Below are 15,993 nucleotides of genomic sequence, written 5' to 3' on the forward strand. Positions count from 1 at the left end.
AAGGTTTAGGCACCCTGGTCAAATTACATGCTTTGGTGATTTTCTAAGTGAAAATAAGTCAACACATCCTTTACAGTGAACACTGTCTCACACACACACACACACCCACACACACACACACACACAAGAAGTCTGTCTCTCTCTGTCTCAGCAGGAGGTGTTAGAGGTGTGTGCCCTCTCCTCAGCAGTGTGAGGGCTATCAGGCTGCTCATTATGCGCTACACTGCGGAGTATGCTAACGAGCTCCAAAAAAGCGCTGAATCAGCAGTGAAAAGGGCTAAATAATTAACACACACACAGACTAACTCGCATCTGGAAAGTGCATTTCAAATGCTCTGTGGTTCTAGGATTACTTTGGTCAATAGTTCCACAGTTCATTGGCAGTAATAAAGACGATGCTCTGGTTTCATGACCAGTGGTAGAAACATCACATGCAGATTTCGGAGCCTTCTGTGTTCTTCTAAAAGCACCAGTGTTCTCACAGCACTCACTAACATTCACACCAAATCCTCAAACTTTTCTTTTTAAACAGTTTTTACTTTTTTATGCCTTTTTACACATAGTGTGAAGGTCCAAAATGACTTGGAATAAAACCTCATTACTTTAACATACATTAAACATGAGGAAGATTTTCTTTCTTAAGTTTCCATTTCAGAGACACAAGGGTTTATTACCACAGCAACAGTACAGACTGTACTATCTCTCTTCCTCTTTCTTTTTCTGCGTCTTTCTTTGTCTTTCTCTTTATTTCTTTTTGTTTTTTTTCTGTTTCACACTGTTTCTTTTCTCTTTTTTCCCTATCTATCTTTTTCTCTTTCTTTCCTCTCCTACTTTTCCTCTCTCTCTGCTTCTCTCACTCTTTCTCACCATCTCTCTGTCTCACTTTCTTTTTCTTTTTTTGTATCTCTATTTTTGCTTCTCTTTTTTCCTTATTTTCTTTGTTTCTTTCTTTCTCTCTCCTCTCTCCCTGCTATTCTTTCTCTCTCACTCTCTTAAACCATCTTGCTTTCTATCTGTCTTGTACCTTTCTCTCACTTTCTACTTCTTTCTTTGTTTCTCCCTCTTTCTTTCTTCTTCCTCCCTTACCTTCTCACTCCCCCATTTGTATTTCTTCACTCTACCACTTCTCTGTATCTCCCTCCCTTTCTCTGTCAATCTTTCTCTCTTACCCCTCACTTTTTGTCTCTCTCTCTCTCTCTCTCTCTCTCTCTCTCTCTCTATCTCTCTCTCTCTCTCTTTCTCTCTCTCTCTCTCTCTCTCTCTCCCTCTCTCTCTCTCTCTTGCTTACACACCAGACGTTCACCAGTAAAGAATCACAGCCAGCTCTCCAGTCCACCTGTCAGAAGGGATATGTCATCTCTTTATTTCTCTCCCTCCCCCTCTCCTGTCTCTGTCCCCGTGTGCCCCGGCTGCCCATCCAATCTAAATAGAGAATCAAGCCATGAAGCCCTGCCAAGCCCAAGGCCATATGCAACCACACACACTCATACACCCACCTGTTAATTCTACAAACTCTTCCTAAAGCACAGTTGACCGTTGAAGTTGTCTTAAGGACACTGTGTAGAGATGAGAACACTTTCTCTTTTTTCTCTCTTCTACAATTAAGCTGAGAGCAGGGTAGCTGGCTGGCTGTGGCTTGGCTGGCGTTGGCCTCTGTCCAGAGTGATTACATGCTGCGGTTTGCTCATCTCAGCCAGTTAAGGACTCATTTTACTACAGCCGCCCTGTCTTATTGATCCCCACGGCCCCCGCCCCATCCCTGCTCACGACCTCCACAACCTCCCCATCATGCACCTTGTCAAGATGCTGACCATCAGCTCATCCTGAACAAAGGCTCTCTCCCCAGCAACATAAATGCTAACCTTTAGCATAAACTACTTCAACAGTGCAAAGCAGTTCACACGTTAAATGAAGCCTGAGGAAACTCAGCATTTTATTTCAAATGATGGTTTAACTAAAAATGATATTTGGACAATTTCCACCTTACCACAAACACAATCAATTAGCTACAACATGTTTGGTGTCCAGAATCTGCTACTGAGGCTAACTTAGCTAACAAGTAATGGAGGCTTACAGCCATCCTTTAGCATTGTGTAAAGAACATGCCTAAATCACCACACAAACACAAACCATGTCGAATTGCTAGATAAATTCAAATAGACTAACTGATGTGGCTTCTGACACTGTAAGACATTCTGTCATTTTCATAAACAGACCAGTTTGAGGCCTAAAGGTAGCTGCTACTACTGTTTTTAGCTAAAAGATGTACTTTTGTTCATTTTTATGAATGACAGTGTTTTTCAGTGTGAGAAACCACACAAGTATGTTTTATTCAGATTACTTCAAGCAGTTTGAGACAGTCCCATTATTAGAGAGTTTCATAGCTCCAGTATAAAACTAAAGAACGGAACTTGAAATATGTCACCACATTTCAGGTAAGGAGACAATTTGGCTGAACCATGTCTTTAACTCTTTATTATATATTTTCGGTGCCTTTAAGGTGGGCAGGTATCTCTTGGTGCTGACTAATGTGAATGCTGCACTCATCATGGCTAATCAGAGCACATCCAATGTGAAGATGTCGGAAGGGCGGGTGCATTGTTTAGGATTAAGGATTAAGAAAGGGATACTAAAATTCAGCATGGCTAATTAAGCTTTTAATAATGACCCAGGGTTCTCAAGCATTTGCCTACTGAAAACCAGTAAATAAGACCTTTTAAGAAAACAGTCATTCTATGTAAACCTGGCCTCTGTGAAAACACACACCCAGACAGGTCACTCACTGGCCAGTGCAGGGGTGCTGGGGAGTTGGGGCATGCCAGAGAAACGTCTGGCCTGATATTGATGGGTGTTCAATCACAGAGTGTGCCCTGTCAGGCTGGGGGCCTGGCACATACCCCTCCAGTCTCCGCCCTCTGGAGGTGCCGGCTGCTGCTTATGTAACACAGTAATGAAAAGACACAGGAAACAGACGAGCACGGAACGCTGTGGGATGTGTCTGTGTGTCAGAACAGTTTGTGTTCGAGAGAGTTCTTCGTAAATAAGAAAGACAGAAGAGGGAGGTACGTTTTGTGCCACGGAGAGAGGAACAGATCCTAGAACTGCCAGCTTGCATGCATGGATGGATGGATGGATATAGGGGTGAGTTGAGGGAAGGGTAAATGAATGGATAGAAGTATGAATAGATGGTCTGATGGATGGATGAATGGTTAGTTCTTCAACTCTACCCCCATCATAAGCATATTAGGAGCTGATAACAGAGATGCTAAAACTGAAAAAGCAAGATGTCTCAGCTCAAGATTCACACAAAAGACAGCTGACATCAGTTCCAGAAAGTCAAAAGAAACATAAACAATCAGAAAATGAAATATGGTGATTTGTGGGAGAATAAAATGGAGACTGGCTAAGGCTGGTGCTGTGACCTGCTGTGACCCCTATGCCACATCCCAGCATGCTGTGCACAGAAAAATGGTCCCAGAGGCGGGTTCTAAGAGTTGCCAAAGTGATGGGCAAAGACACACACACTTGTTTTTATACCTTTTTCTTGGCCTGACAACCTGACATCATATATATGAGCCAGCAGAAGAAACACAGGGGTAGCCATGATTCTGCTATAACCAGTGCTCTTCATTGAACACACCGGCAGAAAAGAGGTACATACAGACAGAACTCGAGGAGGATGTCACCTCCAGCCACATACTTCACCCTGATGGTGACCCCCATTACACACAAAAGCCCTACCCCCCAACACTAATAACACAGTAAACACATATACACAACTTAAATCAATCACTAAACAACATAAGTTGCTCTGTTGGAGGGTGAGCGCTACCATGCGCCTTTGCATGTGGTTATCTGCCTTGCCACACCAACCGAGTCTCAGGTGCCAGCGCCAGCCAGCAGCCGAATGCCACACAGCTCCCTCTTCAAAGGTCAGCTGGTCCTCAGCGACCTACCAGCTCAAGCCAAGTCCTCGGGCACACGCACAGTCCCAGCATAAACAAACGCCGCAGGGTACTTGCTCCTTGCAGTAAGTCCTCTCCTGGGCCACGGCTCCTCCATCTTACTGTAGAGCTCCCTACAACAAGCCACGTCAACTCCCGCACAACTGGGAATGGGAGTAGCAACAGCAGGGCTCAACCTGGCCCTTCCGCTCTTACCACTGCTCACTGCGCCAGCGATGCTGTCCCGAATGCCGCACGTGTGCTGCACTGGTAACTGACCTGAGCTGGACAATGGTCACCTTCCAGCTGTGTGATGTGCCCCTCTCAGTGCATGAGCACGCTGGTTGCAGTAGAGATATTGTCGAGCTTGTGGTGGCGGGCATGATGAACAATCTGTAGTCCAGACCGCACTTGGCCCATCGTCTGCAGGCACTACTGAAACTCCTCAGCCGGCATCTGTCTACCTGCTAGCCTAGGCTCGTGATGCCATCTTCCCCGAGGAGCCTCACAGCATCGTCCCTGTCATCACGGTCTTTCGCCAAACTCTGCTCTTCACACCACCCGCCTTTGGGTTTGGAGTAGCACCATTCTTCTCCAGACCACTAGGGGTGCTATCCCACTTCAGACACCAGCGTAGTGTCGGTAGAAAAATAAACACAGGAGTAGCCATGGTTCTGCTATAACACATATTCTTTATCGAACACACCAACAGAAATGGGGCACATACAGACCACTGAACTTGAGGTGAAGGTCACATCTAGCCATACACTTCACTCTGATGGTGACTCCCCACACAAAACCCACTCCCTCGACATAAAAAACACAATAAACACATATACAAAATATACAATTCAACCGATTGTTCAAAATTTCTGCAAAATTAAATTGTTGCAATGTAATCAAAGTCATTCAGAGTGGTTTGATGTGAAATGCTAGTTACACTTGCTGAGTCAGAATTGTTCACAGTGGTGGTGACAGGAACCAGCATTTAATGGAGCATCATCAAGGAAATGTCTTGCATGAAATGGATATAAAAACACTACCTGATAGCTGAGACATCGTTTACGATAGTTTTGAGATCATTTTACCATTGATAACATGACACATACAAGTAGGTTCATTGGTTACTTTAGATAGTAAATAGAATAGCTATATTTGCATTATAGACAGCACGACCTATCACCTATCACCATCACAGTAAAGAAATCCAAGTCAGTCCGTCTCTACAATGCACCGTATCAAATCAAACCATTCTAAATGACTGACTACATGTAAATGGTTGAATTATTTGGGTATTTTAAAAATTAAATTTCCCCTTAAGCTCAGTAACCAAAAAGAAATGGCTTTTGTAAAAAAAAAAAAAATCAGGATCATTTTGTTGACCCAGATATTATGGGTTAGTACTGCTTTTTCTCTTTTTTTCCTAGAAAATCAGAAGATTTGTGTCCTGAAATTACATATAAAACACACACACACACACACACACACCTCTGAGCTCTACTTCATACCATATGACTGCAGCTTGGCTGTCCCTTATGACAGCAGTGTGTATTGATGGTTAGTTGAATAAGCTGCTCACTGACACTCTAACGACAGTGATGCTCTCATGCGACAGTGCTGACACACACCGTATTGCGTATGTGTGTGTGTGTTTTTGTGCATGTGTGTGTATGAGGTGAGTCAGTGGCTGCTATTGACCCTTCTGCAGTGATCTGAGAAGGACACATCTTCTCTGCTCTTTATCAATCACCCTGCGTACTTATGTTGATTTTGACATTTCTCATTTCCCACAGGTGCCAGAGGTGTATGGGTGTGTGTGTATGTATACAAATTATTCATTAGATATTAACTCTTCACACACACAGAGACACGCACGCACACATGGGTACTAGGTGTATATATCTTGTATCTCCAACACACACACACATACATGCTCTTACATAGCTTTTAGTCCCAAACAGATGCACATCTATGCACTTCGTCTCCATCCTCTGTACAGTGGGAGAGCATTAGCAGAAGGAGGATGAAAAAAAGTTCATCAGAAAAGCAGGGGTGTGACTAGGTCCGGGCTGGGGCTATTAAAAAATGTTTTTTTTAATAGCCCCAGATTCTTTTCTATGATTGAAATAAGAATCATATAATATTTATAGTAAAAGAGTCAACTCTAAGCATCTCAAGACATGTTGGAGTCAAAGAATCGACTCGTGTGGAATTAACCCTCCATCAATAGCTGGTGGACATTGTTAGTGCTAAGAAGACACCAGTGTGAATGGTAGTACGAGTGCATTGCTGCAATAAAAGTTTGAAAAGAAGTGAGAAAAACAGCTAAATACCCTCCTTAAGCATTTTACTTTTGTGGTGTTTTACAGTTTAACAATGTCTTAAGCCTTATTTGATCTGGATTAGTTTTACATGGGAAGGTGCTGTAATTTGAGTGATAGTAATGGTCGTCCTGTTCGAACTGACTTCACAGTAATGTAATAACAAAACCGGGTAACAGAAAATGGTTCTTCCATTTTTTTCTTTTTTTTATCTGACGTGAAGACTAACAGCTAAAATGGAGCTTGACTTATCCCTTTTTCTTAATCCTCAATTTCATGACAAGCCTACTAAAATCCACAACATTTTTGGTAACAGCTGAATTACAAGAAGAAAGAAAATAATATACCTAGAAAGCACCTCTCACAAGGCATTTCATTTTCTGTCTTGTTGAACGATATTTGGTAAGTTAAGTAAACCCATTTTACTAGCCTAATGCTGGTCTATATGCCATTTAGCTGCACAATGTGTTGTTATTGTTTGAAAGTGTGGCACCTGTCTCATAATACTGACGTAAACATCTGCACAATGATGTTTTAATCCAGGCTGTTTGGGGTAATTTGGGGAAATTACACAGTTACTTTGTGTGGGGTGAATTGGCCAGTCAAATCACACACAAATCACATCACATTGCTACTCATATAACACATGTTAGTTTGTTTAATGAGTAGTAGCACTAATGGTCAACAGACTTTAATGTTAGGCTGGCTAATAGTAACGTTTGCTTATGCTAGAAAAAAAAAACAAAACAACATTAACATTAATGATTTATTAACATTAATGATATTATTTTACTCATAACGTCACTACAAACTTAAATGCACCATTGTGACATAAGCTCATTAACTGCTACCATACCATACTAGCTAGCATGTATATTTTAAAACAATTAATTAATGTTGCAGCAACAGAGGATAGAAGAGGTTGGAGAGGAGCTTAGCACAAAAGCAGCTAAGAAAGGACACAAACTGACTATACAAGCAAGAGAACCAGCAGAGGAGATAAAAGCTGGCAGAGAGAAACAGAGGGAGACAAAATAATGTAATATGCATATTAGTGTGCATTACATGGGCATACGTTTAGTTTGAACTGGCAAGCTGTTTTTACGGTGCATAGTGGAAGCACGCTGGAATCTTGAGGAGAGGCTGAGTAGTCTGTAAAACTAGACTGTGTTGGTACAGTCTAGTGACGTCTCTGCAGAAGAGCAAGAACTGCAGGCTGATCAAAGGAGCAGTTAAAATGGCAGTTACAGGTATAAAGCATTATTTTATCTTCATAATATTATCTTTTAGTTTTCTATGACCACATGTGATGCAAACATGCAGGTTTGTAGAAAATACAACCCACCAAAAACTCGGTCATCCTGTGGCAATTTTATTGTAATCTAGATGCAAGAGTTTTATCACTGAGAAGACAGGAAAGTTTTGTTACAGTCCCTCTGATAACCTAATCCAGTCTGTATAGGGCTTTATATTAGTTGTTAGTGCCTATTACTGCAGATGTTGAATGACCACATATGCAATGGGATGCATTCTTAAAGAGATTATCAGTGCTTAATCAGCATGATTTCCAGTGCTGCGGTGATGTGTACATGCCTGACACATTAAGTTACTGAGGTGAAATCTAAGTTGGTAGTTCACTCATTGAAACAGATCTTGAAACATGTAAAACATTTATTAAATACATTGACCAGAAGATCAGTCTCAGGGCCTTCTGGAGTCTATGTGTGCATCAGTGGCATAGCTAGAATTTCATTTTAGGAGGGCCTGGTTACAGGTTGGGTGGACCAACTAGTAAGCAATAAGGCCTAGAGACATGAGTATAATGAGGATGAAAACTACCAGCTAGCCATCTCCATCATAGCTAAAACATTTTTGAATATTAAACACAACACATAATTGTTTGTCACATTTAACTGCTAACATTAGTTTCTGTAACAGCTGACAGCAAACCACAGAAGATATTGGCTAATCAACCCCAGGCTTCCCTTTTACAGCATTAGGTGTAGATGTCTAGGGCGAATAGTTAAAGATTGTGATGATCTGAACCCTTTTTCACAGTGTTGATCTTGTTTTTTGTGGTCAAGTCCTACTACTTGCTAACTAGGTAAGCAGCTTACAGTAACTGCATTGCATTGCTCAGCTTAGTTCTCCATCAAGTGGTAGTGCTATTTCTGTGTTTACATGTTGGAGTGGAGTTAAAAAAAAACATATTTGTGTGGCCAACAGTGGCATGCAGCAATGTAAACGGTGCCGTGGCGATAGCATCTGCTGAAGATTTGTGAGGATCTAAAGAGAGTTTTATTTTATTTATTTGTCGACAGAAAGTCGTGAGAAAAATAAAACAGCTCCTTTGCCCATGATGATCTTACATTAAGTAATATGTTCACTGGCTTGTTTTTAACTGTCAGAAGTCTAAGGGGCCTGGCTTTCAAACGAGGGTGCTTAGGCCCCAGGCCCCCCTGCAGCTGTGCACATGCCTGCGTAGGTGCAAAGTATTGGTATATGTACACATGCAAACACGCACACACATTAATCCTTCCTCTTATTTAGCTGATCAGAATTTTTTTTTACCCACACTTACACTCCATTTTTTAAAAGACTTAATTGAAAAGTTGCTGCACACTCGATATAATGTGTGAGAATGAGAATGAGGAGCAGGAAAAGACTGACTTATCTACTTTCCAGGCTGAAGAGAGTGTAATCCACCCAGTGTGAGAGATGATGATGATGGAATTGGACAAGATTAGTTCTTTTTCTATCACTTTCTCTTTTTCCACTGCTTTCAGTTAAAGCCGATTTGTGAAGACATAGTCATGGAGCTGTCCATTATATTTCGATGGGATCTCTCTTCACATATCTCCTGATTTGCTGTCAGAGGATATTGGAGTTCAGTTGAGGTCTAAAGTCTTTTGAGGAGCTGCTGAAATCTGCAGTGCTCCCATGGAGATGCGTTGCCTTTGGCAATTTGGCACTCCTGCTGAAGTCAACATGTCACTCAAGACTTTTCTCATGCCTTACAGCTTCAGTCAACATTCTTCCCAGAAAACACAGGCACAACACTCGCAGTGTCACTGAGACAGGCTTATGAATAAACACACACTGCCAACAATGTCACAACCAATTCAGTCGCACACTAAATTAAGTCCTCACCTCTGAAGGACATGAAATCCTATAGGCCACGGCTGGAGGAATTACTGTCCTACAAAGGCATGATGTAAGACGATTGCAGAATTGTGTGTGTAATGTGTGTCTTACAGCTTTAGAAGTGTGCTATGTATGTGTGTGGTTACCTTCAATGAACTAGAAGATTCCCAAAAGTAATAAATGACTGACAGAACAGTCATTGCCAATTTGAGGGATTTCAGACTTATAATGAAGGTGGACTATAACCATAAATCTTTCTTTCTCTCTCTCTCTCTCTCTCTCTCTCTCTCTCTCTCTCTCTCTCTCTCTCTCTCTCAGTGCTGTTCAACTTGATTCCTGTGGGCCTGAGGATAGTAGCCATCCAGAGCACTAAGACAGGTCTCTACATCGCCATGAATAGTGAGGGCTACCTGTACACTTCGGTAAGTTATAACCATTATAATTCTATCTGTTCAATTCCACTGGTATCTCTAAATATCATTCTATTATGCATCATTAATAATAGATTATTTAGCTCTTCAAGCACAATTTTTATGATCAAAGTCTGTTTTTTGCCACTTACAGTATGCTAGTGGTTTCTAGCTAGGAACTCTAAAAATATACCATTTGTGCTATATTGTTCAGTTTAGGCCCATAATCAGAACCACATATGGGCTGTATTTCAACTTGCAGTCCCACTGCAGCAGGAGGAACACTAGGAGGGTCATGTAGGCTAGGCTAGTGATAGTCATATCATCCCTCTTGACAACCAATGCTGCCCACTAAAAGACTCATATAAAGCAGGCTAAACTTACTCAAGCAAAGACATTGCTACTTTAGTGAAATAATGACTTAAATGAAAGTAAAAATTCTTTTCAAAAGCAAAACAGTTCAATAGAAGTACAATAAGCCAAAAAGAACCCTGAAGTACTGAGTAACCTAAATAACTGAAGTGGACCTTCTTAGTGCATCCAGCATTTTTCAGCATTAGATCTGAGCTCTGAACAAGTTCTATTTTCATCTCTTTATGGGATCCTTTTCATAAAGCTCCAAAAGGTTGAGGTGTAACCAATCACAAAGCAGCACAGATGATGTCACCAATGTGACTAAGATGTATCTGAATAAAAAAATATTATTTACCTGAGTATGGGTAAAAGATTTTGAAATATTCAGGAAAGTATAAATTAAAATGCTACTTGGCTACATGTAACTGAGTAATTAGTCACTAGCCATCTCTGCCCAATAATAACAGTTTTCTAGGAGAAACACTAGTAGTTGCAGAAAAAAAAGATTAATTAAAAAAGATTTAGATTAATAACTGAATAAAGCCCTGCAGTGGTTAACATTCTTTTGTTTAAACTTGGTTTTACTAAGAATGCATGTGAAATTAAGAAGAAAATGATGATATGATGGGATAATATGAAGCAGCCCTGTCTCTAACTTTAATCTAAACATTTGTGGCATTTATGTAAACAGTTTTTTTTGTATTTATGTAAAAGTACATTGTCCATTGCTGTTCAGAGTCTACTGTGCTAGAGCTTCCTATCTCCAGTCCAGGAGGCCTGCAGGCGTTACACAGTATTATCTTTTCCCTGCACCTGACTCACATCATTAGCTAATGATCAGACCCGTCTAGTGCTGAGTCAGGTGTGTTAGAGCAGGAAAAACACAAAACTGTGCTGTGCAGGTGGGCCTCAAGGACTAGACTGGGTAAACACTGCTGTGTGCTCAGGCTGCACAATATATTGTTTGTTAATCGCTATGACATTATTGGTCTTTGCAACACTGATATAGCAGAAGGCTGAAATATGTAAATGAGCTTCTAAACAATATGAAATGTTATGAGCACCCCAACACATATGCTCTGAATGAGTTTCTGTGTGTGTTTGGATGAATTAATCATATATTATAAATCCAATTCAATTAAATTTTATTGTCTTTATGCATACAGGGGGTGCAGTATAACGAAATATTCTGTACGAAACATGTCCTCCGCTAGTGCATAAACATTAAGACAAGGACATGAGTGCACATGTATTAGTTTAATGACAAACAGTATGTAGTCACAACATAAGCACCACAATAAATAGACAATACAATAAGTAGGCAATTGACAATAAATACAAAATAATTTACTGACACAGAAGTGTACTGGTGCATAGAAAGTGCAAAATATGTGTGTCAAATCTTCAGAGGGTAGTCAACCCAAAATATGCATAATATGTACAGCAATTTTAGAGGTGGTGTTTAGTAACCATGGTATTCGTGTTAGTTCAAGTGTTCAGTCCAAGTACTTAGAAGTCAGTCAGCAGTTCCGAATGACAATGAAGTGCAATGTGCATATAGTTTGTGTGGTTTTGTATTCATGATCGGGTGGGCGCTGTGGGGGTGACCAATTTACTAGCTTGAAGGTAGAAACTGTTCTTGAATCTGGTGTGTCTGGCTTGAATGTTCTGATATCTCCTCCCAGATGGCAGCAGGTGGAACAGGAAGTGGCTGGGGTGTGTGGGGTCTGAGATGATACTGCTGGCTTTGCTCAAACATCTTTTATTGTAAATGCTCTATATGAGTGGGAGGGCAGCTGCAGTCATGGACTGGGCAGTTTTCACCACCCTCTGCAGGGCCTTCCACTCCACGGCAGACTCTCTTTAGTCTCCTGAGGAAATGAAGGCATTGTCGGTGTGACATTTGACGTGTAAATGATATCATAAATGCAGTATGCAATATGTGGAAATCTAGCAACAGTATTGGAAATGAATGTACATATCGTGTAGTCATACTTTATACTGCTGTAAAAGTATGACAGTATATGAAGGATTCACTAATGTGTTTTGATGTAAGTCATATCATAATTACGGTATGTAGCAATTTAATCGCAGTATGGAATTTTGTGTAAATATTGTGCGACCCTGCTGCTATAATAATCATTATAATATTAGTAGTAATGACAAACATTATTTATATTGCACCTTTCATATGTTACGTAGCTCAAAGTGCTTTACAAGGATAAAGCAAATAAAAGCCAACATCATAGCTATATTGAATATCATCACTTTCAAAAATGCCATGTATCTCCAAAATGATCATTTTACAGGAGAAGCTAAAAACGGTCTTAAATTTTAATGTAAGTTAATGTTAATAGATTTTATTTTTAGTCATTTTGGAACATTTCTATTGGTCCATTCATCAACAGGTGTTTACACAATGTAAAGGACAGCTACTGTACACATCCTCTACAGAGAACACACTTCTGCATATTTTAATGCACAATTATTGAATTTAACGTATTGAAAAATGATCATAAAATGTGGCCTGTGCAAAAGTTATAGCACATTTTACATTTTACATTCTCTTGTTCCTCAGTGTTACACTGAGCAATAAATACAAATTGTGCACTAAAATTTGCAGAAAAATACATAACTAAGTTTTTCCCTGTAGAAGAGATGTTGACTTTTTTCATTTAGAAAATGGTGCAATTTGTGTGGGGTGTTCAAACCTTTCTATTAAATCAGTGTGTTGTATCTGACAAAACATGCTGCTGTAGTAGCAGTTGTACTGTCTGTGTGTGCACGTGTGGGTGTTAAAGTAAAAACAGGATTCGTCGGCAGACTCTTTTTTCATGGTACTCCACGTGAGCTTGACACATGTCCCCTGTAGAGGTGCTGAATAAGAAAGAGTAAAGAGCAGGGAGGAAAGATGTGAGTGCAGGAAAACATCCTGTTCCCTCTCTCTTACCTTCATGAGAGCCAGTCTTCTGCCTTTTGAAGCAGATCTTTACACACTTCAAAGGAGATATACTGCCAGCGTGCACTTCTGTAGCAGCCAAGCTTACAGATATGACGCATGTAAGGTATAGACACCTCATGCACACACACACACTCGCACAGACCATCTCTACTCGATCAGACTCACCTTGTGTTAGAGAATGTTACACTGTTTCATAAAGGATCTACAGAGAGTCTGCAGAGGCCCTTCCAGCACATCTATCATTCTGACAGAGCTCTCTTTCATCCTTACCGTGTGTGTGTATTTGTAAGTGTACACGTGTATGTACGCCTGTGCGTGTGTGTGAGAGTGAATGACTGAGATAAAAGAGTGAAATAGATCTGTCCAAATTCGCAGATGTCAAAGTCTTCAAATCTGACTCTGAAGCTTTAGAAGAAAGTCCAGTAGCCAGTTACACCTGCTTCAGTCATAGCCTGGTTTGAATGTAAACTGCCCCTATATTTGAGTTTACAAGCTACTAAAATTTAAAAAGCAACACCAAGTAACATATATAAGGGCTTTAAGTTATAAAATTTACACTTATCATTATCAAGTGCAACGCCTTTGTAGGAAAGTCTGTTCATTCAGCAGCAACATAGTTTACCTGAACTAAATAAGTAAGATGAACTTCAGGGATGAACCAACAGGGTTGTGTGCTTTACAAACTGAAAATATGTTGACATTAAATAAATTACTTCTTTTATTTTTAAGTAACTGGTTTACATAAAATAGACAAAAATGTATGAAAATACGTTTCAATGAATGAAAACTGTTTACACCGATGCACAGAGAATTTAATTCTAATTAAACTCAAATAAATTGCACTGAAATGTCACAAGTTCTTCCCTGTGGGGAGACTTGTTGGACTGGCCATGACTGGAATAGCTCATTCCAGCTCTTGCTCCTCTCTGACTCCACCCCAATACTACACACACATCTAAGGCTTGTTATGGGGATAACATATTGGGAAAAAAAACATAAAATAACTTTTGCACAGGCCACATTTCATATTTTATCTCCCCAATATGTAACTGTGCATTAAAATGTTTAGAAGTGTGTTGTGTATAAAAGATGTATTAACTTATTTTCACTTAGAAAATCAACATATAATGCGTATGGGACATATTATATATATATACAAATGGGACATATTATTAATATATTTAGGCTTTTGCACATACATAAAACACATGGGACATATTATAATATATAGGTACATATATTTATATAAAATGTATGCGATATATTATTACATTCAGGTATTTACAGATATTGTCGCTGTCCAAAAAAAAACAAGTATCTTGAAAATAGTAACTTTACAGGAGAGGGCAAAAACGTTCTTTACTTCCAATGTAATTTAATTAAATTTTATTCTAAGCAATTTTGGAGCATTTCTTTTGGTCCATTCATCATGAAATTTTCACAAAATCTAAAGGCCGACTGCTGAGCTCAAATGATGCAGAAACATAAAAATCATATATGATACATGTTTTTCATTGGACAGTGACAATATGTAATGCATATAGAATATATACATGACCCTATGTCCTAAAAAGCTATAAAAACAAGCGTGTGTGTGTGTTCAGGTATTATTTCAGGTAGTGTTGCTGCACTGCTAAAGTGGGTAACTTTGGAGTTACTCTGCTGACAGATGGTGGTGAATGTTAAAATGTTTTCCTCTGGCTGCGTGGTGTGTGAGGTTCTGAGGCTCTGTGCTCTTGTTTGGGTTCCTCTGTGCTATTCCCGGATGGAGCTACGCGCCGGCTCACAAACCTCTGCATTTCTTTTCGTTTTGGCTGGTTTGTTGATTTGTTTGAGGTTTGTGTTACTGCCAGTGTGAGTGCTCATCTCTTTAGCATAACAGAGCAGAAAAGAAGGGATAAAAAGAGGAGAGATAAAAGTGAGGCCACTGGAGTGCAGGTAGAACAGGGTGAGCACTTTCCTGGAGAAAGGAGGACAGTCTCTTTCTTTGTGGGGATTTTCTCTCTTTTTCCTCTCCATTTTTTTCCCCTCACTGATGTGGTCCTTTCCCGCAGTGAAAAATAGGTTGGCTTTCTTCTACCCAGAGAATGCATGTGAAGGTAACCTCTTTACAGTCTAACAGCTCCTCTTGCGTTTGTGTGTGTGCCTACATCAGTTTAGCTTCCCCCATTTATATTGAAGTTATAAAGACTTGTAAAGGCTGAACTGCTTCAATACAGAGCAGCCAATCAAAACACAGATCATTTTCTTGTATCAGTCTTAAAGGCACAGCAGCAAAAACAGCCTGCTTAATTCTAAGCGAGCCAGAAAGATTAGAAATGTTTTTGATACATAAACCCATGCAAATGTCCCAAATGGACTTAAGGGGAAAAATAAAATGCAAGAAAAATGCAGCATATGGGCCCTTTAAGTCTGTTCTAAGTACAAAATATAGTATGGTGTAAAATGGTGAATATTCTTTGTCATTACATTTTCATTGCAATGTTGCTTATGATTTCACTAAATGTTTGGATGCTAAGCTACGCCACTCTTCAGTGGTTTTAGTGTGAGAGTCTGTGTGTGTGTGTGTGTGTGCACATGTGGACACTTTGCCTTTCTCTCTTGATGGTATCTAACTTCATGCCCATCAATAATTCATGTTTCTCTGTGGCTGACAAACTCAGACATGCTGTCACTGTGTCCTCCACAGAGACCACACAAACACACACACACACACATGCCCCGACTTTCTGACATTCTGACACACGCATACACTTGGCGCACACGGCCTCCCTCAGTCTGTCTTCCCATCTCCTTTTCTCTCTTGCTTTCTATCTCTTTTTAATAATCACTGCAGGTAAAATTTTAACAACCACACA

The 15,993-nt window shown here is 40.0% G+C and overlaps 1 protein-coding gene across 1 annotated transcript in view; it reads left to right on the forward strand.

Annotated features, from left to right (window-relative positions):
- Nucleotides 1–15,993, forward strand: part of fgf11a (fibroblast growth factor 11a) — an 82,869-nt gene that overhangs the window by 48,500 nt on the left and 18,376 nt on the right. The window contains exon 3 of the mRNA XM_036597379.1: nucleotides 9,728–9,831. Within this exon, the coding sequence (XP_036453272.1) occupies nucleotides 9,728–9,831 (104 nt within the window). The remainder of the gene's footprint in view (nucleotides 1–9,727; nucleotides 9,832–15,993) is intronic.

The sequence above is a fragment of the Colossoma macropomum genome, unplaced genomic scaffold (assembly GCF_904425465.1).
Source record: "Colossoma macropomum unplaced genomic scaffold, Colossoma_macropomum, whole genome shotgun sequence".
Taxonomy (NCBI): Eukaryota; Metazoa; Chordata; class Actinopteri; order Characiformes; family Serrasalmidae; genus Colossoma; species Colossoma macropomum.